Raw genomic sequence first — 26883 nt, 5'->3', positions numbered from 1 at the left:
GGTGCAGACAACCCTTGACAATTATGAACATCCCCACTCCAATCACCATCGCAATTTTAGGAAAGGAGAAGGTACTAGACAAAATGATCATGGAATCTATCACACCCATGATGCCTGGCTAAGAAAAACTGCCCCAGTCGTAACCCCCAAGGAGAGAGGTGCCCCCAGCTGTTCTTCATCCAACGTTTGAGTGTTTTTACCATATGCCTCTCTCTTGGCCAAGTGTGATTGGCCAGGAGGGGATGCCTTGCACAGGATCCTCCACGCATGGGGCACTGCCTGCTATTGTCTGATGAAGCCCAAGTCAATGGATCCTGCCCAAATGAGAATTAGAATTAACAAGTAGATGGATCAAATTCCATCTTTCTCTCTTACGGAATTGATTTTGGAAATAAAGAGAAAACGAGCCAAATGGCAGCAGGACAAGAATCATGCAGGTACACTTAGAAGAGGGGAGTTAGGGGTGCAGTCACCAAGTCATTGACGCCGGGGAGCACCAGGACCAGCGGTTCTGAGCACAAGTGTCTCCGAGCACGGGCTGGCGACGTGCCCTCACAGGGGGCCATCACGTTGTGCACAAGGTGGAGGACGTAGCTTTTGTTGCACCTGAAGGTGTGTGTGTTGTTAAACGGCGCTTGTCAGACAGAATGCTGAGAGCAGAGCTTCCTGCAGAACGGAGAACGTAAGCGGGCACCTCGGCGGGGAGAGCTAGAGCGTAAGGAGGAAGGGTGCGACGGAGCTGTGCTTTGCACGGGTGTGCAGTTTGGTCCTGTGCTATAGAAGGCAGCTGCGGCCGTACTACTCATCCTCAAATAGAAGATACTTGAGAGCTCGGAGGAACCAAGTGAATGGGGTGGCAGGCAGGGATGGGATTTAATTCCTTTAAAGGCTTGACAAAAGTTCTAGTATTTGGAGTGCACCACTGTATTCGCGCCCTTTTGGTTTCAAGTGACTGACACTTTCCAAGGAACTAGATGGCTGGCATAATTGAAAAACGTAAAGATAGAACTGACTTAGGCATGGCTGGATCCACGTTTGCAAAATGAGGAGCTGACCCTTCTCTCTTACTCTGCTTTCCCTGCACTGGTTTTCTGCTTTGGTGGTTAGGCTCTTCCCATTCCTGACAAAGTGGTCAACACAGGCCTCACGGGCACGCTTCCCTCCCTCCAGCCCAGCAGCCTCGGTAGGCCACTAGCGATGCCAAGAAGTAGTGCTCAAGTCCCGTGGACAGCTCTCATTGGTCCACGTTAGGACACAGATTGCTTTCTGAACCAATCACTGGGACCAGGGAGAAGCAGCAATCTGATTGGCCTGGGTAGGATCACGTGTCCAGCTCTGACTCTAGAGCATGATGTCATCACCACTGGAATGTTAGGGCCAATTTAATGTTAAAACCTGTTTAACTATTAGGGCCTGCTTAGCCAGAGCAATTCCATATTGCCTAGGTAGCCATATTGTTGTTTATATCCATGGACTTCATTCCGGGAATAAACGCCCCAGTAATTCCTGGTATGGTTCCATGTATCGATTCCGGGAATAAATGGCTTAACAATAGAAGTCATGTACCTTGGGCCTGCGGTTATGCCCTATAAAACCAGCCTGTGAGATCCGGAGGAGGTCGCTCTCTTCGGAGGCGGCCCTGGCCGGTCAGTCTGACTTCTAATGCTTGGCATAGAATAAAGCTTCACATAACTTTCACTTTGTCTCAGTCTCGTTCCCCTGGCTGGTCAGTCTAACTTCTTTTTTTTTTTTTTTTTTTTTTTTAAGGTCTTATTTATTTATTTGACAGATAGAGATCACAAGTAGGGAGAGAGGCAGGCAGAGAGAGAGAGAGAGGAGGAAGCAGGCTCCTCTCTCGGCTGAGCAGAGAGCCCGATGCGGGGCTCGATCCCAGGATCCTGGGATCATGACCTGAGCGAAAGGCAGAGGCTTTAACCCACTGAGCCACCCAGGCGCCCCCGGTCAGTCTAACTTCTAACGCTTGGCATAGAATAAGGCTTTGCATAACTTTCACTTTGTCTCAGTCTCGTTCCTTTGATAACGGACCCCAACATGGAACACTGAGCCTGGGGCAGAAAATGGTTGTTACTGGAGGGATGGATGTTGAAGAGGCAATAAACAGATAATCCACCTTAGCCCCAAACAAAATGGCTGAGCGCAATCTCTCCAGAGTAATGATCCTTGAACTCTGGATGTTAACCTCTTATAGCTAATGCTCAATGACTTTCTGTTCCCAGCTCCATGGGGGAGCTATATTTTGGGTTTATTAATCAGGTTTCTGACCTACCAACAAAATCCACTCTGATTTGTTTACACAGATAAACCAAATGTCTTAAGGGGTATTAGTGGTTCCCACAATCTCTGACAGAATCAGAAAATGGGGGTTGAGTCTCTGCAACCATGAACAATACCCAACTCCCCACTCGTCCAGGCCCAGGCTCAAACCCACCACCCTTGTCTCAGTCTCCTGGGAATCTCTCTGCTCCTCCTGCCTCCAGGGGCTCCACATCCCCTGCCACCATCTGTTCCCATCACCAAGAGACAAGCCCATGCAGCAGCTGCTTCCTTGCTGTCCATTCTTCCTGAAGTCTCCTGTTGCTACATCCCATTGGCAGAGCCCAGGACACGTGCCTGCGTCCTAGCTGCGGCCTGAGTCTGGGAAATTGAGTACGGATCTCCACCCTGGTGAAGTAATGCGAGTAACATGGCCTACTTTCCTAACTTAGAAAGGCCATTCAAATGATGCTGGGCTGGCACAAACATGACCCACAGCCACAGGCCACACTTCAAACAGTTTGGGTCTTCTCTGTCTTCTGGGTTCCAGAGAGCTCAAGTCATGGGGCCAAGACTCTTTGTTTCCACATGGGTCCTTCCAATGAATCTGTGAGTCTCTGTTCTTTGCAACCAATGGAAGGCAGTTAACACAAGTAATTTGGCCAAGGCAATTTGGAGAACATTTAGCCTGGGGGAGTGTTTCCTTCCCAGCCAGACCGCATCACAAAAGCTTGAGATTTCTTCTTCAAAAGGAAAGTCTTCAGTGGAGCTTTCGAAGGTGCCCGGAAAGCTCGGCCACACGGAGCCCTCCCAGGGGTACCAACCCACAGACATTTAACAGGCCTTCTTATAGAGCTCTATGAACGCCACAACGGGCCGCTGTTTAACCACAGACCATCCCCAGCCATTGGTAAGAAGCCACGTTGCCAGGGGAGGGGGGGTGCTCCCTGGCAAGGCCTTCCCCTTGTGATAAGTTTCCTTCAAAGTTTGGAGTCGTACTTTCCAGGAGACTGGATTCTCTGCCCTCCCTCCTGTGGCTCCCCACTGCTCTGAGGAACTCAAGTGATTCAATTAAGAAAGATTTTGAGGGGTGCCTGACTGGCTCAGTGGGTGGAGCGTGTGACTCTCGATCTCAGGGGTGTGAGTTCGAGCCCCACATTGTGTGTGGAGATTACTTAATTAAACTTAAAAAAAAATAGATTTTGAGTATCAACTATGTCCCAGGCATTCATTGTATGATTGTACACTGAACGTATACTGAACGTACTGATTGTACACTGGACGTCCTCGGACAAGTATTTCAGCCAAAGCTTACCTGAGCGAGAATGAAGATGTTCAAGCACCTTTATCCAGAAAGAGATGTATGGTTTTCATTTTTACAGACTTATTGATCAGGGTCATTTCAGAAGCTGAGGTCTTTGACTTAATAATATAGGAGCATAGGGGTGCCTGGGTAGCTCACTCAGTTGAGCATCTGACTCTTGATTTTGCTCTGGTCATGATCTCAGGCTTGTGAGATCGAGCCCTGTGTGGAAGTCTGCACTGGACACGGAGTCTGCTTAAGATTCTCTTTCTCTCCTCTCCCTTTGCCCCTCCCCTCTCTCTAAAAATAATAATAATACAGGAATATCATCATTATACTTTCCAAACATGGAGTCTAACAAAGAAATTTCTCTGATCGGATCCTTCATTTGTGTAAAAGTCTTTCAAAGATCTCACCATTAAATCTAATTACATGTGATAAATGAAAAGTATAAACTTGGAGCGAACAATGAGCACCTCAGAAAATCCAGTCAGTGCAGTCAGTTGGATATACATAACTGGCTGCCCACCCTGGGGATGTGTGGAAACCACCCCCCTCAGAGTATTGAAATGTTCCACAAAGCAGCAAGCGAAATATTTGCTCTGGACCCCAAATACTCTCTTCCCACCACAGACCTGGACGTTCCCACGGAGGCGGCAGGTGCCCACGACGACCGCTAGGTGTCGCTGTGAGCCCGCGAGAGCCGCGCCTCACGCGGCGGGCGCTCTTGAGCCCAGTCTGTTTTCAATCAACACGTTGTCAGTTTTCCTCCCCGAGGCCCCAGGGGTGTGCTAGGAATTTTTATTTCTTGAGAAATCCTGTGATTCAGCTGCCCTTTGTTGGCCCTGCTTGAGAAAATGAAGACTGTGCTTGCTCTCCCAGCCCCCCAGGCAGGGGCTCCCTGGCAAGGGTCTTTGGACCACCAGCTACAGGGCCACTCCTTCCCCTTTCCTCCTGAGAACAGCCCTCGCTCTCCCCCTCCCTTTTTGCCTCTACTCCTCTTTTTATCTTCTCTCCTGGCGCCCGGTGACACTAATGAGCCCTCAGGGGTTCTCTGCCATGCTAGAAGCCTTGGCCCGGTGAATTTCAAGGCAACCCAACAAGCTCCCACACCAACCAGCTTGCAGATTCCGTCCTCACCTTCCACCTTCCCCTTCTGATTCTGCCCCTGGCCTTGTCCCCTTTCTCCAGCGCAGCCACAAAACTAAGGCCATGTTGGGGTGGGAACAGCACGAGGCTGAGCCATCTTACCCTAGTCCTGGCACAAAGGGGTTAGGAGCCGCAGAGGCTTTCAGACCCCCACCTCCCTCTACCACTCACTAAACCGTGAGACCTCTGGCCTTACTTAGCTGTGAAAGCTTTCCGAGTTTCGATTCTTCAGAGGTAAATTAAATAGTACCTCCAGATGCATCCATTAAGTAAAATTATTAAGCACAAAGGACCCCATGGGATCTTACACATTGCACGCATTCTATAAATGCAAAGTGATTTTAATTGTTATTACATGGACATTTAGGCAGGCACGTTAGCACACACTCAGCCAAAGGTACAGACCTTAGGCCCTCGTTTCTCCTGAAGCCCGTGGTAAGGCAGTGTGTTAAGGAAAGAGCGTCTGGGGGCACTCGGTCAGACAAGCCAAGCAGCACCGCTGATGCGAACCCTCTCTACTCATGTCTGCAGTGATGAAGCCGTTCTGAGCCCAGCTGGGCGCTGTCTTGGTCAATAGCAGTAGCTTGCTTGGCAAACCGCCCTGCGAGTTGTCCTTGGGCCTTCTGGGAAAAGGCCACTGTGGGCGGAGCCGACCCGCACTCCCTCCTCCCAAAGGTTCAGCACACCGCTCCCTGGTTTCCAGCTACCACAAGGCTCCTGTGGGTTTTTGTGGGTGACCACGCGGCTGAATCCTGACTGTGGGTGCCCTGCGGATGCCCTGCAGGCCCCGAGGCCTCACACCTTGGAGAGCTTGGGGAAAGGTGGGAAGAAGGCAGAGTCCTCTGTCTTTTACCGAGGCGGTTCTGGACTACTAGGTAGAAGAAGCTAAATGGTAACTAGAGCCCCTGCTAGTCGGGACTAGTAACTGCAGCCGCGTCCATCTGCCTTTAGAAGAGGGGGCTGATTGGGCGCCTGGGTGGCTCAGTGGTTTAAGCCGCTGCCTTCGGCTCAGGTCATGATCTCGGGGTCCTGGGATTGAGTCCCACATCGGGCTCTCTGCTCGGCAGGGAGCCTGCTTCCCTCTCACTCTCTCTGCCTGCCTCTTTGCCTACTTATGATCTCTCTCTGTCAAATAAATACATAAAATCTTTAAAAAAAAAAAAAAAAAGAAGAGGGGGCTGATTCCCGGTGACCCAGATCTTAATCTACCATCTTTGGAAGGCACTTGGATACTCTGGATACTCATGGCCAAGACGAGCCTGCTTTTTTTGAGCAGCAGACAGGTAGGGGGTGGGTACAGAACGGGGGAAAGAATAGACTGCTTTTTATGCCACCCAAAGCCCAGGGCTCTGGGAGGTCAGTAGCCATTTCAGATCCCAATTCAAGCCTGACGGGAAAGGGCAGACACTCTTGGGGCGTATCTGCTGGTCCAGAAGCTGGTATTGACGCTGTACCTGTGAAAGCTTGATTACTGCAGCCGACAGAAACCTTGGACTTTCAGGGAAGAGAGTGATTCTGTCAGAGGCCACTTGAGTGTTCGGTGGTCCCACACCTGTCCCCACTAGAATGCAGATCAAGGGCCATTGCAGAACCCTTGCTGCTGAGGCTCAGAGCAGGCACCCTCAGGTTCCTGTCCTGGCCCTGTGACCTTTGGGCAGGTCCCCTCGTCTCTCCAGCCGTCAGCTTTCTCAACCGCGAAATGCAGGTGACGGGACCATCCGCAAAGGAATGCTGAGAGGATGAGGTCACGCAAAGCAGCGTGCCCAGCACATCTCAGACACACAAGTCACCATCCTGAGGTTGGTAGAGACCTAGCCACGGACCACCCCGGGGCAGAGGAAGCTGCCATGGAGAAACTCGGGGAGGTCCACCTGCACTCCAGACCACCCCTAGACTCCTCCTGCCACAGTGGCCAGGATCTGGGAAGGGCTGAACTCCCCACACCACAACCCAGACTGGGGGTGCCTCCCTTTCTTTTAACAATTTGGGAAACCCTCATGCCTCGCTGGTGAGAAGGCAAAATGGTACAGCCACTTTGGGAAAATCTGGCAGTTTCTCAGAATGATCTAGAATTATTACATGACCCAGCAATTCCACTCTTAGAGACGGTCAAAGAGGAATTAGAACATAGGCCTGCAAAAGAACGTGTACGTGAGTGTTCATTGCAACATCATTCCTAATAGCCAAGAGGTGCAAACAACCCAAATATCCAGCAACTGATGAATGGCTAAACACAATACGGTGTGCTCGTCCAGGAGACCATCGCTCAGCCAGAGAAGGGAAGGAAGTACTAGTATCTGCTGTACCAGAAATAGATCTTGATAACATTATGCTAAATGAAATAAGCCAAGTCACAAAAGGACAAATACTCTATGGTTCTATTTCTGTGAAATGTCCAGAATAGGCAAATCCATAGAGACAGATGGTGCCAGGGCCTGGGGATGGGGAATGACCATTTATGGGATCCGGGTTTATTTGGAGGGAGATGAAAATATTTTAGAATTAGGTAATGGTGGTGACCATACCACTCTGCACATATCCTAAAAACCCACTGAATTTTATGGTATGTGAATTAAATCACATTACGAATAATAAAATTGTTACCAAAAAAAAAAAAAAAAGGCGGTTTCACATGCCAGCTGGAGAATGCTCTTACTGGGGATGGAGAAAGGAGATGGGCAGTGTGGGGAGGGGCGGGGAGCCTTGTCTATAAATCAGATTAACTAGCTTCCCTCCCTCCACGGTTCCTGGCTCGGAAGAGGCTGGGGCTTCCTCCCCATTTTCTCAAAGCCAAAGCCGCAGAAATCAAAGTGCTGCGGGGATGCTGAGGCTCAGCGTGTGGGCGACAGGGATGCGGGCCTGCAGGCACTGGGCCAGCCCCACCCAGCGGGAAACACAGAGGAAGAAAGCAGGGCTCCTGAGTGTGCTTCGCCTTGGTCTTAAGATTTACAAGGACCGTGTTTTCCAAACCCCAAATCAGGACTGATAATTACGGTTTGTGCTCATGGGGACAGTGGGACATACCACTATCTCCCCAAATCTGATCATAAGGGTTCAGTTTTCCTGGACACATCCCTCTAAGAGCTAAGACTTTTGGGAGAGTCCCAGGGAACAATTTTTTTCCTACAACTCAGGCCTCCTGGTGAAAGGTATTTAATCAGAGCTGGACAGTGGTCAACCCTGATCTGTGATTTCGCTTTCAGAGATTTTCATTAAGTGCGGTCGACTGACCATGTTCTAGAAGCAGTGATCCTCCTTCTGGCATGGGGTCAGAAGGTTGATGGTACCTCAGTGTCACCAAGCTCACGCCGTTCATCTCCTCATCTCACATCATCACAAGGAGAAGAGTGAGTACAGGACAATACGAAATTTTAAGAGATAGAGACCACATTCCCATAATTTTTAGTGAGGTGTATATTGATAAAATTGTCCCATTTTCTTATTAGTTATTGTTAGTAATCTCTGACAATGCCTATTTTATAAATGAAGATTTATCATAAACTTTAGGTACATATAGGAAAAAATAATAGTACTTATAACGTTCGGTACTATCTGCCATTTCAGGTATCCAAGTATTTCAGGTTTCGGGGGTCTTAGAATGTACTCCCCCCATGGATGAGGGGGAACTACTGTACATTTCAGACTGAGAGCAAATCTAATGCAGTTCTTGGGTCGAATGAAGTGCCTATAACCTTTTCTGTGTCTGGGCACAGACTCCAGACCTAGACAATCGATGCGTGTTTCCTCTGTTTCCTCAAAGCCTGTTTGGGACATTGACAGGAAGTTCAATGCAGCAGAAACGCCGAGGGGTTATCTTTACTTCCCCAACACATGCGTGACCACCAGCCCCTGAGAGCAACAGATGTCACAGACCAGGCAGGGGGGCAGTTGCATTTGGGAGGAACTGTCGGGTGTTCTCTAAAACAGCCGGTAGCTTCCACTGACCGAGTGCCCAACCCTGCTGGGGCGTCTTTTTCTTTCTATCTCTCTCTTTTTTTTAAAGATTTTATTTATTTATTTGACAGAGATCACAACTAGGCAGAGAGGCAGACAGAGAGAGAGGGGGAAGCAGGTTCCAAACTGAGCAGAGAGCCCCATGTGGGGCTCGATTCCAGGACCCTGAGATCATGACCTGAGCCGAAGGCAGAGGCTTTAACCCACTGAGCCACCCAGGCGCCCCAGGGGGCACCTTTTGCTAATATGGAATAGGGCCCAAGAGAATTCCGGACTTCCTTCCTCTCTGAGACACTCACTCAAAAAAGTCTCCTTATACCCACCATCCCCCACCTCTGCCACCTTGGACCAAACCACCGACATTCATATCTGGATTCATCCAGGAGCTGCTTAACTGGACTCTACTTCCAGCCCTGTTCCCTGCCCCCCAGTCTATTCTCCAGTCAGCAGAGAGATGCTTTTTTTTTCCCCTAAGATTTTATTTATTTATTTAAGCAGGGTGGAGGGGAGTGGGACAAGCAGATCCTACCCAGATCCACTGCGGAGTTTGGTCCCATGACCCAGAGATCACCACCTGAGCCGAAACCAAGAGTCGGCCGCTTAACCAACTATGCCCCCCAGGCGCCCCCAGAGAGATGTTTATTAAAATATAAGTGATATCACCCCTCAAACACTGTCATGGCTCCCATCATACTTGGAGTAAAAGCCAAAGTCCTTACTAGGATCCCCAAAGCCCTACATGATGATCACATTATCTCCCGACTCCTCACCCTACACGCCCCACAGACGCACATGCGCAGCCTGTCCCCACAGAGACAGGCCCCCTCCCCCACAAGCCCCTCTGCGGTCACCTCCAGTCCTCCCGCTCCTCACCCTGTTCTTCCCACTGAGCCTCGGCTTGTCCCTGCCTTTGTATTCCCAGCCCGGAGGCTCTTCCCACTTGCAGCAATTGCTTCTCAGCTCACCATGGGGCCATTCCTGGAGCCACCCTCATTGACGTGGCCATCCCCACCCTCCACCAGCCTGACCCCATTCACTTTTCTCAGTGGCATTTACCACCCTTAACCCGTCATGCATCTGTAGGTGGATTATATATATACAGAGACATATGTAATATGTCTGATCCATTTGTCTGTCCTTCCTGTGGAGATAAGCCAAGACCAACCATATGAGAAAAGCAAAGGCTACTACTTAGATGGCGAGAGAGGGCACATAATAAGCATGGGCAGGGGAAGAGGGAGATGCAGGCTCCCTATTGATCAGCGAGCCCGATGCAGGACTTGATCCCAGGACCCTGGGATCATGACCTGAGTCGAAGGCAGACGCTTAATGATTGAGCCCACTCCCCCCACCCCCCACCCCCCACCACACCACTTGAATTCTTGCAGACCCTCAAAGGGAAGCTGAGGAGCAGGAGTGAAGGAAGGGCTTCAGGCATGGTCTGCCTAGGGGCTGTGGGCTTGGGGAGGCTGGAGGTGGGCTCACTGGAGCGGGGCACAGCTTCTGTGACTGGTGAAGAGTGGATGTTTGGCTCTCTGTGGTTGGTGCCCAGCTGGAAGTGGACATAAAGTTAGCTGTCAGTAACTCGTCAAGCCCTGGACCTTCTGGGAGGATTGTTAGAGAGTTTACTGCTTGCCTTCCTGGAGTGTCTCTGGAGGTAGCAATCTGGCTCCCTGCGAGCCTGACTTACAGAAGGCTGGCGTCCCGTGCCGCTCGCTCGGTGTAGATCGGGGCGTGGTTTCCCCGGGGTTGTGGGTCAGAGTGCTGTTTTTATCTATGGTCCGACCACCATTGTTCCTCTGTCTTCTCAGTCTCTCATCCTTCCCTAGGATATAAATGGTAAGAATGTTGTTTTATTTAGTGCTCGGACCCCAGAGCCTAAAATAGCGTCTGGAGCCTCGTAGGCACACGGTGACTGTTTGCCACCGATTATCATAATGTTTGTCCAGATCTAGTGAGACGCGCCATGGTTCTGCCGCTGGACCCGGGCAGCAAACCCACCGCAAGCTCGCAGGATGCAGTCCGAGTCTACCGATGTTTGTTGAGCGCTCGCTGCGTACCCAGGAGGCTCTGTTTGGGGCTGTGTTACTCAGTCAGGTGACGCAGGAAGCATCGGCTGAAAATGGATTGAAGACTGGGATTCTGTGTGTTTTCATCTTTGCTCAAAATTTCTCTTCTCTCGCAGTTTGAACTCATCTCCACCTTTAAGGGCTCACAGGTTCTGGGTCCCGCGTTAGACTCAGAGACTGCTGGGGCCTACACCTGCTTTCTCCAGCACCCACTAGCCATGAAGCTCGTTTATCCCCCACAAAAGGCCTGTGTGGGAGTTGGTCGTCTTTTTAATGAGCTGGTTATCTTCTCAGTTGGATTATTCCCTTTTAGAGCAGGAGCCGCCTCTTACCCCCAAAACAGGTGGTCTGAGCTTCTCTCCATTCCCCCTCCCCTGCTATGTTTGTATGTTTGACCTTTTCCCTGATCACACGTCTCCCGATCACATGTCTCACGGGCCCCGGGATCCTGCCATTTTCTGCACACGGAAGTCCCACCTGGCTCAGCACTACCGTTGGGAGACGGATGCCCGCCTGACAGCCTAAGCCCGGGACCCCCTCCTCAGGCATCTTAATTATTTTCTGAGACGGGCTCCCCATTAAGTCTTCTACAAAAATATTTGAATAGTTCTGAGTTATCTGTTCTTCCAGAAAGATTTGGGTTAATTTATCTTTCAGATAGAACATTCCAGGGAGGGGGCGCCTGGGTGGCTCAGTAGGTTAAGCGTCCTGACTCTTGGCTTCAGCTCAGGTCATGATCTTAGGGTTGTGAGATCGAGCCCTGAGTCAGGGTCAGCACTCAGTGGGGAGTCTGCTTTGGGATTCTCTCTCCCCCTCTGCCCTTCCTTCCGCTCTCACTCTCTCTCTCAAATAAATAAATGAGTCTTAAACACACACACGCGCGCACACACACACACGCACTCGCTCTCTCAAGGAACCAACAAATGAACAGGCCAGGACGGTACGAGGAGTTGAATCTTCGGGGAGGGCTTATCAGCAGGCTAAGGTCAACCGTAGCAGACGGAACAGAAGCTCCTCAAGGGCAGGGATTTGGGGCAGCTGTGTTTACTCAGGAATCGACACCTGGCGCACAGTAGATGCTCCAGAAATATTTACTGAATGAATGGGAGTTATAAACACACACATTAATTTGAAACAAGAAACAGCAAGTTTGAGGAGCTATCGTTTTCAGTAGTCACTCGTTTTGTTGCCTTGACTGCCTCAGCCACCACAAAGCACATTACATTTAAAAAAAAGAAAGGCAAAGATAGGAGCATAGATGCAGAAGAGGGCTCCGAGGAGTGAAAGCGTCCGTGCCCGGTTTCCGTTCCAGAGCCACACACGCTCGAAATGCCCTGCGTCCCACGGAGCGCGACGGAAAGCTTGAACTCCGGGATTCAGCACGTGCTTTCAGATCCCTCAGCGAGGACAGGTCCCCCTGTGGTCTATTCCCTGAACACCTCTGCCCCAGTTTTATGACGCAGAAGCAGGCAACTGATCGTCAGTTACAGAAGTCCATATGTGTTGGGACGCCTGGGTGGCTCAGTTGGTTGGGCGGCTGCCTTCGGCTCAGGTCACGATCCCAGCGTCCTGGAATCGAGTCCCACATCGGGCTCCTTGCTCGGCAGGGAGCCTGTTTCTCCCTCTGCCTCTGCCTGCCACTCTGTCTGCCTGTGCTTGCTCGCTCTCTTTCCCTCTCTCTCTCTCTGACAAATAAAGAAATAAAATCTTAAAATAAAATAAAATAAAGAAGAAGTCCATATGTGTTTAAGGCCTTGAAAGGGAAACGTGAGAAATGTTTTCACAAGATCCATAGCACTCCCTGGCTTTATTTTATTCAGATAATGCCCCCACCCCCGCAAGCCCCAAACCTGGTGAATGTTAGAAAACAAATGACCTCTGCCTTGGACCTCAGACTTCCGATTTCCCCTCACCCAGGAGCCAAATGTGCAAAGGAAAAAGCAGATTTTCTCTTGGCCAAAGAAAGCCTGTCCTGGTGCCGCTCTTAACGTGCCTTGGCTTCCTCCAGGCTCTCCTCTTGGGGCTTGGAGGGCAAGCGGCTCTTCCTGCCCGACACCAGGGAAGACACCCAGCTCCTCCAGCAGACCGCAACCTTCAGGAAGTCCCTCCCTGTGCCTAGCTTAAATCTCTCCTGGCGGAGAAGCCCAGCTCCCGCTTGCCCTGTCATCTCCGGAGAAGGGGGGCACAGCTGCTCACTGCTCTCCTTTTAATCATCCTTAATGGGCTCATAAACAGTTACGAGGTCCCCCTTCAGCCTTCTCTGAGCCTCATTTTACTTGCATTGAGGCTGAGAGCTTCTGAGGAAGGCATTCTACTCAGAGCTCCCCAGACTTGTGGAGTCTTAAATGGGTAATCAGCCTCTTCACCCACTTTAACCTCCGCAAATGAACAGCTCTGCCTCCCTTTGCGAAATTTAAATCTATTCAGGGGAGTTCCCTGGCAACCAACCCTTATTAATAAATCACGCCTGCTCTAGGCCAGGACAGGGCATTTTTTTAAATGTTTCTTTCTCTTGAGAAGTCACACTGATGTGCAGGCACACAGTAAACACACAGCTGCTCCCTCAAGGCTCTGCGTTTGCGGGATTGTGAGCCTGGGGAGTTCGCATCTGGCTCCCCAGGTGAGAAGGCGGTGTATTGCTCTAATAGACTCTCGCCTGGGCCTTTCTTGTGGTTATTGGACTAGGAGCATAGCAGCTGGGTGGGGGGCAGCAGGACATAGAGTTATGGCAAGACCTGCTCAGCCTCCACTAGGCACATACTGGAAAGTTCCATTTTCTGCTCCATCCTGCTGTGGTTCATGCCCACTGGGGAAAGTCCCAGTTGTATGGTTGGTTCGAGCTTCCCATTGTGTCTCCACTCTGGGTCCTGTGGTTCCCTCCTGTGGCAGGAGGTAGGGGAGGAACAGGGCAGGGAGGTGGGGACAGTGGGCATTGTTTCAGCTTTGAAAAAGAGTGATTTCATTTCAAGAGAAGTTTTAACCGGGATGGCTAAGACGAAAATGACCGACAACACCAAGTGTGGGCAAGGAAGTACAGCCATTGGAACTCTCAGTCATTGCTGATGGAAGTGTACATCGGAGCCACCAACTTTGGGATTCTGGGCCAATTCCAGCAACAGCTCTGACAATTCCACTTGTCAAGAGTATGCTCAGAAGGAACAGGGATTTATGAGCTGTGAAAAGCATGCACAAGAAATTTCATTAAAATGGGATATATAATAGTAAAATAGCAGAAGCAGCCACCCAAGTGCAGAATGGATAAACAAACTGAGGCGTGGTCCTGCCATGAAAGAGGACACACAGCGGAGAGAACTGAGTTACTAATCTACAGTGTCACGTGGGTGATTCTCACAGATGTGATGCCCAGCAAAAGCAGCAGACATAGGAGGACCTGGGCGGCTCAGTCGGGTAAGCATCGACTCTTGGTTTCTGCCCAGTCATGATCTCAGGGTTGTGGGATCGAACCCCAAGTCCGGCTCTGAGCTCAGTGGGGCATCTGCTTGAGATTCTCTGTCTCCCTCTGCTCCTCACCCCCCCCAAATAAATAAATAAATCTTAAAAAAAAAAGCCACACAAAAGAGCATATTCTGTGTGATTGCATTTATATGAAATTCAGAAAAGGCAAAAACTAATCTATGATGATAAAGATCGGAATAGCGGCTGCCTCAGAGGGGAGCCTATTATGAGTGGAATGGCTTAGACTGTGCACTTGACTGACTATAAGTTATACCTCCATAAAAAAAGAATACAAGAAGGCGTCCATTGTGTTTTCTTCTTCCCAGATGAATATCTCATTATTTATGCATCCATTTTTTTTTCACTGCTCTGTTTCTTTTGAAACAGGTTTGAGGTGACTTAGGAAGGTGTGTGGCTTTGGGTGTGTTCATCAGGGAAGCCATCGGAGGGGTGTTACACTAAGGGCAGGGGATCGTGATGAAACCCACTGGGAGGGGAGCCCTCCGTGTTCTCATCAGGAGTCCCGAGTGGAGCGCTTCCTACAGAGCTTCCCAGCAGGCAACATGAAGAAGAAACACGATTCCACATCCAAAAGTTAACAGTTTATCTGATCAGAAGACAGAGACCCAAAAGCAATTTCTCCCGTGCTCTCTCAGAAAAGGGCAACTACATGTGTTTTAAACATCCCACTTGGGGCCCTGGCTCTCCGAGTCTTTCAGCCCATGTTTTCATCCCCGGTGCTCCCACCCCTGCCCACATGGGAATTAGGGTGAGGCAGTCTCCTTGGAACACTCAAGTCCCCTCCCCCATGCTGTGATGTGGGGCCTGCACCCGGATATCCCTTACTTTCCCAGGTGCAGGTTGGGGGAAGACCAGATCGTGAGGGTTGGGTTTCTGCTCTTTCAGGTGCTGGGCTTGCCATCCTGATTTCTGGAACTGGGTTGTCCTCAGCCGGGGCTTTGCTGCTCAGCCCATGTCGCTCACCGGTGCTCCTCGGTGGCCTGGCCCCTTCCCCAGTGACAGCTCTATTGGGAACAGCTCCCTGGGGGCCAGGCTCTTTCCATCTTGGCATTTGGGTTGAGGGATCTTTCCACTTTCTGGCTCCCGTGTTTGAGTTGAATTCATATACTGCCCCAGTAACTAGGAGAAAAAAATATATAACCACCACATAAATGAGGGAATTCAAATGCTGTCCTCTCCCATGTCCACCCCACTCCCTTCTAACCCCGGGGAAAGAGGAAAGGCACGAGGAGGGGTGAGTCATGGAGAGAGGAAGCAGGCCCATGAATGGCACAATCTTCACCAGCCTGCCCCTTCTATGAGCTTTAGGACTCTGACCACATGGGTAGCAAATATCATGCCTCCCTGGATACATGGGCTTAGGACAGGCTCTTGGTTGCAGGGTTAGAAAGCCACATAAATCTTGAATTCCATGTTCACATTGGATAAATTCAGTTCAGTTTCTAATGGGGTTCCCCATTATGTTCTGATTTTTTAAAAAAGATTTTATTTATTTATTTTTTTTGGAGAGAGAGAGAGAGAGAGAGCAAGAGAGCCTGAGCTGGGGGGAGGGGGGCACAGAGGGAGAAGCAGGCTCCCCGGTGAGCAGGAAGCCAGAAGTGGGGCTCCATCCCAGGACCCCAGGATCATGACCTGAGCCGAGGGCAGATGCTTCACCGTAGGAGCCACCCAGGCGTCCCTGATGGGTTTGTTTTAAAAGCTCCATGAATCCCAGGTATAGGAAGGAAGTCCCGGGGTAAGGAGAATGGGACTCTGATTTTGATGTCTGTTGGGTTAGCGGGGATCTGGAGGCACAGACACGGAGCTGGTGCAGAGAAGCCATCTTGGCGGAGTCAGAGCGGCAGACACTAACTGGTGTGCCTGTTCACATAGTGCACTTGGCGCCTCTTTTCCTTGTCCCCTTCTCTCAAGCTCACACATGTAGATAACAGCCGTGGGCTCCCGGGCTTCCGCCCCAGGAGACGGAGTCTCAGGCCACCCCCGGCTCTTGTCATTTCCGTGCGGCATGAGTGGCCTCTCGGGCAGAGGATCCCACCAGCACTTATGCTAATGTGGGCACATTATGGTAACAAGTACCTAATAATAGAGGGAAATTTAATTCCAGCAGCAGCAGCAGCCTCTCCTGGAGAGGAGCCATCCTTCCGAGAAGGACCGAGCGGTTTGTGTGTGAGGATGGCAACGTGCCAACACCCTTGCCTCCCGAGTTTGGTTTCCTTCCCTTTATTCACATCTATAATTGAGCCTTTGTGAGTGGAGGGATGTGTGTAAAGGAGCTAAATTTGGAGCTGATTTCCTGGGGGTGAGGGGAGCACTAGGGGCCGGCTTTACCTTATGTTCATCTTGCCGACCGAGAAGAAATTCTTGGCCCTGATCTAGGGGGAGAGGGAGCCAAGCGTGCCATTGCTCTATCTCTCGCCGCCCACGGGACGGGGCTAGGAGCATTCAGAAAGGACTGGGGAGGAGGTTGCGCCAAAGGGCAGGCAGAAGGCACCAGTCTCCTGAGCTGGTTTGCCATTTAGGAAGGGAGGACAGCCGGGGCGGGGAGCTTTCCATGGAAATCCACAGAAGACATCACCCATAGTCGGGCATCTGCCAGCTCCAAGGCCATCTCCCCCCGGGGTGATGGCCAGAAGGGTCAGGCAACATCATCAAAAGGAGGGACAAACTGAGTCAAGGGCAGGACCTTGGATAGGGTCCCTCTACGACTCTACCCACCGGTATTATGGAAAACACCTTTTGGATGGATGGCATTACCACTTTACATTACCTGGGTCGATGGCTTCTCCATCAAAGACAGAGTTCATCTGGATTGTTTCCTAAGGAGGAGAAAGAAAGAGACAGCTTGAAGCCCAACTCTACACACACCCCGCCAGGCCAGGCTGCTCATCATCACAGCTGGCTGCTTTCTGTACCCAGGGCCTTCTTGACCCTTGTCTACTTGCTATGCTCCGTGCTCGATGCTGGGGACCCAGCAGTGAACATGACAGGTGTGGGGGCTGTGTGCACAAAGCTTGCAATCAGGGGAGCCCCTGCCAACAGGTGCACAGCATAGGGTGATAAAGTGGACCGTGGGACTCTGATGTGCTGGGGAGGGGGGCACAGGAGGACATCGAATCCAACTTGGGAGGCAGGAAAGCATCCCAAGTAAATATTATCTAAGCTGCACAGAAAGAAGAGCAGAAATGCCACACAACCTTGGCTGAGACCCCCTTTGCCTCAGTGGGATCTGTCAGACAATCAGGCAAGGCAGGCAGAATGGAAAACTCACGTGATCCCGCCTATGGGTTCTGACTGTGTCCCCTTGCCTAGGCCAACACAGTGTTGCATCTGGGCCTGGCCTGCCTTCCCTATGCCCTGGGCTCCAGCTCCCTGCCTTCCCCCCTTCTCTGTGCCACCCTCCCAGGACTCGACCTCTGTCCCATGGAAACACCCCCTTCCCTCACAATGTGCCCTCTGGAGATGCCCCTCTCTAGCATGCTAATGAGGATGGTGTTTGGCATCTAGGGGGCCTTTCCACACCAGTTCTCATCCTTCCAGCCATCATCTACGTACTGGCCCACAGCTCCCCAACTCCAACGACAGAGGAAATGGAGACCATCTGGGTGTTATTCATGCAAAGAGTTCAACACTTTTATGGTCATGGAGATTTACTTATTTAATTGATTAATTTAATAGCACATATTTCTAAGGTGCTCTCTGAGTGACATCACCAAGGGGACTTAAGAGATCCCCCTCTTCCTCCCGAGTGTAGACAGGCTCATCTGGATAAGCACTTAGGTGCCGGACCTGAAGCAGAAATCCTGGAGCACAGAATAGCATTCATCATTGTGCATCTCATTCCCCCCATTTATGGGTCTCGGATCATAACAGAATCTTATTATCAGGGGGTGAGGGAGACTGGCGGGGGGTCACCTTCAAGTTCTGTCACTTCCCAGTGGGCAGATCAGGTTCAGTAAAGGAAAGCAAGGAGGTTAGCGTGGGGGGCGGCGGGAGACTCTCCAGCTATCTTGTAAACCTTGGCATTTGTGTGAGTCCCAGCAGCTCACAAGGTAGTTCCTCACCTGCGACCCCAGGGTGGGTGTTCTCACTCCCCCATTACAGATGAGGAGTCCAAGGTTTAAACAGGCGGAGGGAGACCGCAAGGTCATACAGCCAAGCCGGTCGAGAGGACCTGTGGCCCAAGCACTGCCCCATCTCCCTCGCTCTTCCACGAGGTTGTGGAACAGCAAAGAAAAAAAATCAATCCCACTGAAGGCTGAGGCTCCCGTTCTGGTCTTAAGCTCTTCTCCCCCCAACTCACTCTCCTGGGGAGCTGGTGTAGGTAATAAACACCACGATTCAATATTTATGAAATCCACTTCTTCTGCAAATATATCAGCAGACATGTTCAGTGGAGGGAACAAATTCTATCAGGGGCCCGCCACACAGCCATCTGTTCCAGTGGCCAAATGCAGGCATCTCCCTGAATGATAAACACGCCCGGGAGGCTGGGGCTGGGTCTGCCCGAGAGGGGGCGGGAACGGCCCACCTCGTGTCACCCAAGCCAGGGGCCCCGCGGCCACCCACACTTACCACCAAAACCTCTGGCTTCGTATCCTTCATTTCTGCAGGGAGGAGAACAGGTAGAAGTGAAGCTCCTTGGACACTAAATTGACCTTAAAATTCTACCTCCACAATGGGATTTCTCTTCAACAGGCTTTGAACCTAGTATTGCAGACCCGGCAAGGAATTCTCTGTAGAAATGTTTCTGTTTGTTTGTTTTTTTTTTTTTAAGATTTTATTTATTTATTTGACAGAGAGAGAGAGAAATCACAAGCAGGCAGAGCAGCGGGCAGAGAAAGAGGGGAAAGCAGGCTCCCTGCTAAGCAGAGAGCCCGATGTGGGGTCGATCCCAGGCCTCTGAGATCATGACCCGAGCCGAAGGCAGAGGCTTAACCCACTGAGCCACCCAGGCGCCCTGTCTGTAGAAATGTTTGACAGTTTTCTACTTTCTCAGAAAAATACACACACACACACACACACACACACACACATGCACACTCACATAGTAATGTACAGAATTTTTTTTTTGGAATGTTACTCTTTTCCCAATTTCCTCCTATTACTGGACCTGGGTAATAAGCTTTTCACAGAAAGATAAGAAAGAAAGATCCAGTTCATACATTTGTTCATAATGTGAGGATTCTTTGCATCTGTTTCCCATGCCCTTTTTAGAAAGTAACTAGGGTGGGTGACAGTCTGTGAAGACCTCATTAAAATCTTTTCATTTGATGTGATCAATAACCATTATAGTCAAATTTCTAACCCCACTTAGTGCCTTGTGCATATCAACCAGGCATGCCTATGAATTGAGTGATTAAAGCAATCTTCTTGGGGATGCCTGGGTGGCTCAGTCGCTTAAGCAACTGCCTTTAGCTCAGGTCGTGATCCTGTAGTCCCGGATCGGGTCCCACACCAGGCTTCCTGCTCAGTGGGGAGTCTGCTTTGTCCTCTGACCCTACCCCTCTTGTGCATGCTCTCTCACTCTCTCTCAAGTAAGTAAATACAATCTTTAAAAAAAAAGCTTTTTTTTTTTTTTTTTTTTTTTTTTTTAAGAAATCACTTCCCAGTTCTCTGTCCTGTCTCTCCCCATAGTCTGGGTTCCCCTCAAGGCAGCAACTTTCGGGGCTGGGTCTGTCATCCCTCTAGGCTTGGTGTCCTTATTCAGGTGGGAACTTGCTCAACTCACCAGCATCCCAGCTCTCCCCCCCAATCTAGCTGTACGCCGCCCCCCTTTCCCACTCGCCTGACCCAAATAACTTGTGAAAATGATCAAATCTGTTACAATCTGGGAATAAAGTGTTATTTGTTCTTGCAAAAGAGGCATCTGTCCAATACGGAGCATTCGCTGTCCTCCGGCGCCGTCCCACCCCTCCATGTGCAGCAGCCAGTAGATACTGTCTGTGTCTCACTCATGCAGAATTCTTCACTCCTGGCCCGCTTGGCAGGGAACAGACCTCTATGTGCCTCCGTTCTGCTGGAAAGAGGCAATCCTGGGTAGGGACCAGGCAGGACTCAGAGGAGAGATCTGAGTGCGCAAATGGCACCGGGCGCCCTGCCCTGCCCTTTCTCTGGCTACATCTGACCTCTGCGTAGAAGATGTGACGGAAAATGCACTGAGACAGAACTACACCCCGATTCTCTGCTGAGTTGGAATCCTTCTGTTTAGTTCAAGAGAACAGGCAAAAACCCAATAACAACGGCAGCCATAGTCAAAGGGAATTGGCATGGTACTTACCTCCTTTCTTCACCCTATGGGGAAAAACGAGAGATGGACAAGAATGAGCCCGAGAGTATTCTGCTCTGGTTCACATGGAATAACTTGGGGCCTTTGGGCAACTGTGTTCTTTGGGATTCAGGGACTGATTAAAAGAGGGGCCAGGCTTGGGGACTAAAGTGAAGGCTGGGCTCCCACCCCTGCTCCAAACAGAGCATTTCCATTACTGCTGGTGTGGGAACTAAAGAGGTTCTGGGAGTTGGCTAAGTTTGAAAACTATTGCCTTATCGAACTCAAGGGAATGTATTTCCTCCGACAGCACAGGTGAGGAGGGCATGACCAGCGCGCCCGGTAATTCTTCCTGCCTCCTTTATCTCCCCAGGAGCCAGCTTGAGCAGAAGGCTTGACTCACAGCAGAAGCTTCCAGGCTGGCATAAACCCTGTTTTCCTATAACAGGAAGACCTGGACTAAGATGCTAAGCGTCTTCTTGGGATAACCTTGGGTTCCATAATTTTGCAACTCTCTTTTCTTCTTTGCTGTTGGACAAATTTGGCTACCACATAGTTCACCTAATTTCCGGAGAGGCCAGGCCCGAGTCTGTATTACTAGCTAGTTTTTCTTCTTTAAGTCAACCCTGTCGGAAACAATTAATATTTAGGATGTAAAGTAAGGCAACCAGGTTCAAGGTACACGTAACCACAAATGACGTGAGAGTTGTGGTGTCTAGTGGATGACTTCCGTTAAGGACTTCTGTCCAAAACCCCGTTATGGAGCACCAGCCATCCTTACAGGCTTAAGTATCACTCGTTTGGAGCCAATTTTTTCTTCCAAATCAATTTGTGAGTAGAGCCCAAACAAAAATGTCTCTTTTAATTTCAGCAGATGCTCACGGATTTCTTACCTTAAAGTCAAGGTTGCCAATAGCAACGAAATTCCCCAATAAATATGGCAAAATGCAATGCACATCTTTATGCTAATGCCTTATACTTTTGAACAGGCTTTTCGTCCATAGATTTTAAATTATTCGACAGTACCTGGTAATCGGCAAAATAACTTTAAAAGGTATAGGAAGTCTCACCTCTCCCTTGTTGTGCCAAAACTCGGGTTCCAACTGCCCGAGATACCTGAGCATAGAGCTAAACTTGGAATCTAGAATCCTGAGCTCACTGGGATTCAGCCACAAAAAATAATGCAACAAGACCCAACAAACACTATATTAAGCATTTACTCCACATCAGGAACAGTGCTAAGTGCTTCCTTTGACTTTGCTCATTTGATTGTCTACTTTTCAAATAAGGAACTGAAATTCACAGAGGTCGCCACAGATCTGAGGCCATATAGAAAATGGTGAGCTCAGATCCAAGCTGGTCCTTGTCCCTCTCCAAAGCCCAGGCTCAGAACCATCATGCTGTCATGGTGGGAGCTTCTGAGACTCAAGAAACTGGGTCTTGGGGAAGCCTGGAACAACGACGCGCTCTCTCTCCATTTCACTCTGGTGGCTCACTTCAGCCAGGAAAAGACACTCCACGGGGCACCAGGTAAGAGGCACGTGAGTGAGCAGGAGAGAACAAGAGGGAGGGGAAAGGGCCGCTGCTTCCAGCCCTGGAGAGTGAGAGATTGGGGTCACATGCAAACGAACGATGATGGTTTAGTCACGCAAAAGCCCAATGAGTCACTGGAGCCAAAAGCTTAAATCCCTTATCAGTTTTCTGTGCTTCCTCTAATTCCCTCCCATCCTTTAGATATTCTGCAAATACCAGCATAGCATATCCTATCACTACTCACAACCAGGCTTTTTTTCCCTGACGCTTTTACCCAGGGCAAGGCCACTGCATGATGAAGCCCGGTTTCACTGGGAATGTATCAGGGACAGAGCAGGGAAAACCAAAGGAGCCATTTTCTGGCCCCGCAGGTGATGAAGAGGGAATCAGGACTGAGGGGATCTGGGGTTCCTTCCCCCCACCCACTTCTTCCTTCACTCCAGGCTCCCTCCCTACCCTGGAGAGAAATCCCAATTCCTTCCATTCCCTCTCCTGGCATCGCTGGAAACAGTGCCCTAAAGGAAGTGGTGGAAAGGGCCCAGCCAGCTGACAACTTACGCAAGTTTCCTGTGCTTCCCAGTCTGGTGGAGACAGTGTCTGTGGATGACTTTGGCCAACAGGACGAACAGGGACCCCAGGAGTCCCAAAAGCAATATGGAGCCCAAAGTGATGACAAAAGGCACGTACCACGCTGATGGAGAATAGACGTTTTTTCTCAGGACCTGGTAGATGACCCTGGGCTTGAATGACAGAGGAGGGGCGTGAGCAGAGGGTGGGTTTTAGAGCCATCTCTGACATCAGCCCTCTCTCACGTCAAGTGTCTGGGGCATCCAAGTGCTCCCAGATCTTGCTGCTTCAACCCGTCCCCTTTTTTATAGTCTTTCCAAGCACCCAGGAGATCAAAACCCAGAAAATTTAGGGAACTGAAAAGCAACACCAGGCCTATTTTTACTCTCTTTCTTCCCCTTCCCAAATGCTAAAAATCCCATTGGCTTTTTTTCCCTGCCAAATCATGGCATAACCCTGGGACGAATATAGCCATTGTCTCTCACTGGGAAGGCATGCGCCACAAAAGTTGTTCTCTTTAACACTTTGTAGACTTTGCCGTGTTCCCTTGCTGCAAGCTGCACTGCCAGATAACACAGGGCTAATGGCACAGGGAGGCCTCAAGCTTGGCATCTGCTTTCTAGAGAGGGAGACAGGACCCAAACAAGGTATGGAGATCCGGGGGCTGGAGATGTCACCATCGGGTCATGCAAGCCCCAGAAGGGTGGCAGCTCCTTACTCATGGGAGATGAACATGGACCAGCTCATGGTAGGACTCTGACAAGCAGAAATTGACCACTGGTCATGGGTAGCTAGGTTCTGATGACTTTTCCTCTAGCACATTGCAAGTGTGGAGCTGCCTGCTAAGGGCACATCTTTCCTAGGAACAGGAGTTAGAGTCCCTCCCGGGAGAGGGAGGAGAGAATCCTATTGTCAGACTCCAAGCCTCTCCCTTCCTTCATCACACTGGTTTTGCTACGGCACCTGCTTTCTTGCTTCCTACTATCTACTATGATCCACAGTGAGTGAATGAATTTGGATACCCGTCATCTGTCTCCCTCTCTAGATCGGCAGCTCTCAAACTTTAGAGCACGTTGGAATCCCCTTGGAGCCTTATTAAAATCCCAGACTGCTGGGCCCCCACTCCCGGAGCTTCTGATCCAGTGGTTCTGGGGACGTGGCTGAGGACTCCAGGTTCCAGTATCTTTCCCTAGAGGTCACGGTGATCATCGCAAGGACAACATTCTGGGGGTGGGCCTAAGAATTTGCATTCCTAACAGGTTTCCAAGTGATGCTGTTGCTGATGGTCTAGGGGCCACTGATCTGTTGGAAGCTCATGACAGCCGAGATCATTTTTGGCTTGTTCACCAAAGAGCGTGGCATATTATAGGTGTTGAATTGATATTTGTAGATTGAACCAGTGAATTTTTTTGGAGTGGGGGTGGGCAGTAGGGTACAGGTTGGTGCATAGGGACCAACCTATGGAGAAGAGCTCTATGGAGAAGAGCATACAAGCAGCTGTGTTTATGGACGTTGACTCACAGTGGCTCTTAAGAGCAAGCCCAGAAGTGATTGAGACAGTAGCTGCTGGCCACATGTCCGTGAAAATTGATTCCTGTGCCAACCATACACAGTCAATACCTGATCTGTCACAAGTCGGTGTGGACGTGCACATTCTTCTTTAACAACACAGGGAATGCTAATGGTTCTACGAATCTGAGGTCCCACTCTGAACTTTGTCTACCACACAGTGATGACTCCAGTTCAGCCCATAGTTGGCGCTCCTTGCAACATCCTAGCACCTCAAGTCTTTTCAGCCCATCCTATCTTTCTCCTGGGTCAAGGGGCTCCATCCATGTGCATCACAAGATGCTCCAAGGATGCTCCATCCCAGAGCCCTTACCCTGGGGGTGGTGGTGACAATCGTGGTGGGGTGAGGAATGACGCTAATACTCAGCGTGACCGTCCCTGTTTCAACGCGAGCCTGAGCTTTCTTCCTGCCAGACAGCAAGTTGTCATCAGTTACATAGACAAGTAGTTTGTAGTCCCAGATCTTGTCAAGCCCACTGGCATAGTCGAAGCGTGTCGCAAGGAGCAGGCTTGTAACGTTGGACCCAGCGTTGGGAGAGAAGGTGAAATGACTGTTGATGTTGCCTAAAGGCGGTGTGATACAAGGATTTGGGGAAAAGAAAGAAAAGAGAGTGAGAAAAGGGTTTAGATGAAAACCGCATTCCATCGTTTCCTCAAACATCCACGCCTCAGGTGTCGGCTGAGTTTCTGACACAACAGAGGCAGGTCAGTGATGTGACGGGGGCCATAATGACTCCAGAGATCTCATGGGAACAGAAGAGCTCTTGTAGGGTGTCTGGGTGGCTCAGCTGGTTAAGTATCTGTCTTCAGCTCAGGTCATAATCCTGGGGTCCTGGGATGGAGGCCCTCGTCGGACTCTCTGCTTCTCCCTCCCCCTCTGCCTCTCTCCCTGCTCATGCTTGCTTCTCTCTCTCTCTCACATGCTCTCTCTCAAATAAATAAAATCTTAAAACAAAACCAAACCAAACTAAACCAAAACCAAAAACTCTTGCTCACAGTGAGGCTGCAGCAAGAATGAGGTAGAAAAGAATAGCAGCATGCCTGTCCCAGGAGAATGGCTGTCATCTTTCTGGGCGTCAAGTGGAGATGTAATAGTCCTGGGGCAGCCTCTCTAGCCAACCCTCAATGCCAGCATTTGTTTGGTAAGAGTGTGTAACTCACACTCAGACCCGCGGGGTTGGGGCAGCAGGGAGAAGATAGAGGAGGCTGCGTCTCCAGCCTTAGGTCAAATTCACTCCATTGTCTTGAGTGGAACCACAGCGGTGGTACCTCCTGGCTCGCAGGGGGTCATGGTCCCAGGTCCTCCTGTGTCCACCCCGGACCCGCCTCCCCCACAGCGCGGCTGGGGCTCAAGCCTCCCAGCTCAGAGCGCCTGGGGCAGAAAGGCTCCCACCCAAGCAGTCCCTGCTCAGTCCTCTGGTGGCTCCAGACTCATTACCGACGGCAAACCCATAAATGAAGCAGGAGGTGATGCAATTTTTACTCCCTTAGCAGCGAGGAGCTTCATAAAGGCCTGAGGGTTCTCAGCATGGGTTATTTCCATCTTCGGTGACTGCCGTCAGAGGCAGTCTCTGCCCCTGGGTTTTATGTCACAGCCTGCTCACGAGGCTCCCTACCCTCGGAGGTCCTGCTCTGCTGGGGCTAGGCGGCAGCCGGGATGGATTTGTACTCTTCTCCACGGAATTGCTCTGCTTATTGGGTTTCAATCTCTGGCCCCAGCCCTTCATTAGATGAGCTATTTTGTTCCCATTTCCATCGAGGGGTGCTTTTTTTTTTTTTCCTCCCCACGGTGGTATATTTTTAAAGAGAGAAAGTGAATGGAGCAAAAGAGAATTCCTGAGGACATGTTTCAGAACGCATTTAATCTATTTAATCTATTATTATGCAGAAAGAGGACTGGGATTCCCTGCCCCCACGGCAGGCTGGCAGGAAAGGAGGTGGTAGAGGAGGGGGACCCCCCAAATTTAAACTATACTAATATGGTTCATGCACCGTGGTGGGTGGGAATCGTGAAGGGTGGGGGGTGCCATTCGTGGGGCTCACTCTTCCTGGGTCCTTTGCGCAACCACGAATGGGAGTCTGGGGAGACTTAGGTGAGATGGGGAAGCCAGAGGACTTGGAGGTCCGGGACCATTATGCTCCTCAACCTTGCTTCCCTCATTCAAAATACCCACCCCCAACACACATACACACACACACACACACTGTGCTCCATTCAGTGTGCGAGCACAAAGCCCCTTCTCCCTAAACAGCTGCTGAGGCCTCTAACATCGAGAGCCCCTGGAAACTGTGTACCTGGGCCCATGGAGTAACGAAACGACCTGGGGCTAGAGTCCAGGTCAGTACACGTCAGCTTGAAATTCTGAATGTTCGTGCCAACTTTCAGATCCACTGGGATGGCCAAGAAATAAGAGTCTGGCATACAAACTGGCTTTTCATCATTTTCTTCAAGGATGTTCACAGTTACCTAGAACAGCAAGAAAGCGGACATGATTACCAGCCAACGCTCACGGAGAATTTAGGGTACTGTGGTGCCCTGCCCTGGCTCTCATGGAGCCTCCCCTGAGCTGGACGATGTGATTATTCCCATTCTCCGGATGTGGAAGCTGAGGCTTAGGGAGATTAGGTGGTGGACCTCAGGGCGTCCCATTTGGTGGGTTCAAGCAATTTGATCTCGGGTCAGTCCTATTCCAAGTCCTGGGCTATTAACCTCTGTTCTGCGA

At 50.4% G+C, this 26883-nt stretch overlaps 1 protein-coding gene across 1 annotated transcript in view; it reads right to left on the bottom strand.

The window, feature by feature from the left end:
• Window positions 1–26883, bottom strand: part of CDHR3 (cadherin related family member 3) — a 90030-nt gene that overhangs the window by 19375 nt on the left and 43772 nt on the right. The window contains exons 13-19 of the mRNA XM_046020262.1: window positions 26456–26627; window positions 24474–24724; window positions 22583–22764; window positions 20504–20517; window positions 18799–18830; window positions 16994–17042; window positions 15190–15345 (exon numbers count right to left, since the gene is read on the bottom strand). Coding sequence (XP_045876218.1) covers window positions 15190–15345; window positions 16994–17042; window positions 18799–18830; window positions 20504–20517; window positions 22583–22764; window positions 24474–24724; window positions 26456–26627 — 856 coding nt within the window. The remainder of the gene's footprint in view (window positions 1–15189; window positions 15346–16993; window positions 17043–18798; window positions 18831–20503; window positions 20518–22582; window positions 22765–24473; window positions 24725–26455; window positions 26628–26883) is intronic.

This window comes from Meles meles, chromosome 10 (assembly GCF_922984935.1).
Source record: "Meles meles chromosome 10, mMelMel3.1 paternal haplotype, whole genome shotgun sequence".
NCBI lineage: Eukaryota > Metazoa > Chordata > Mammalia > Carnivora > Mustelidae > Meles > Meles meles.
The sequence above is the reverse complement of the archived record's forward strand: the minus strand, read 5'-3'. Positions and strand labels throughout refer to the sequence as shown.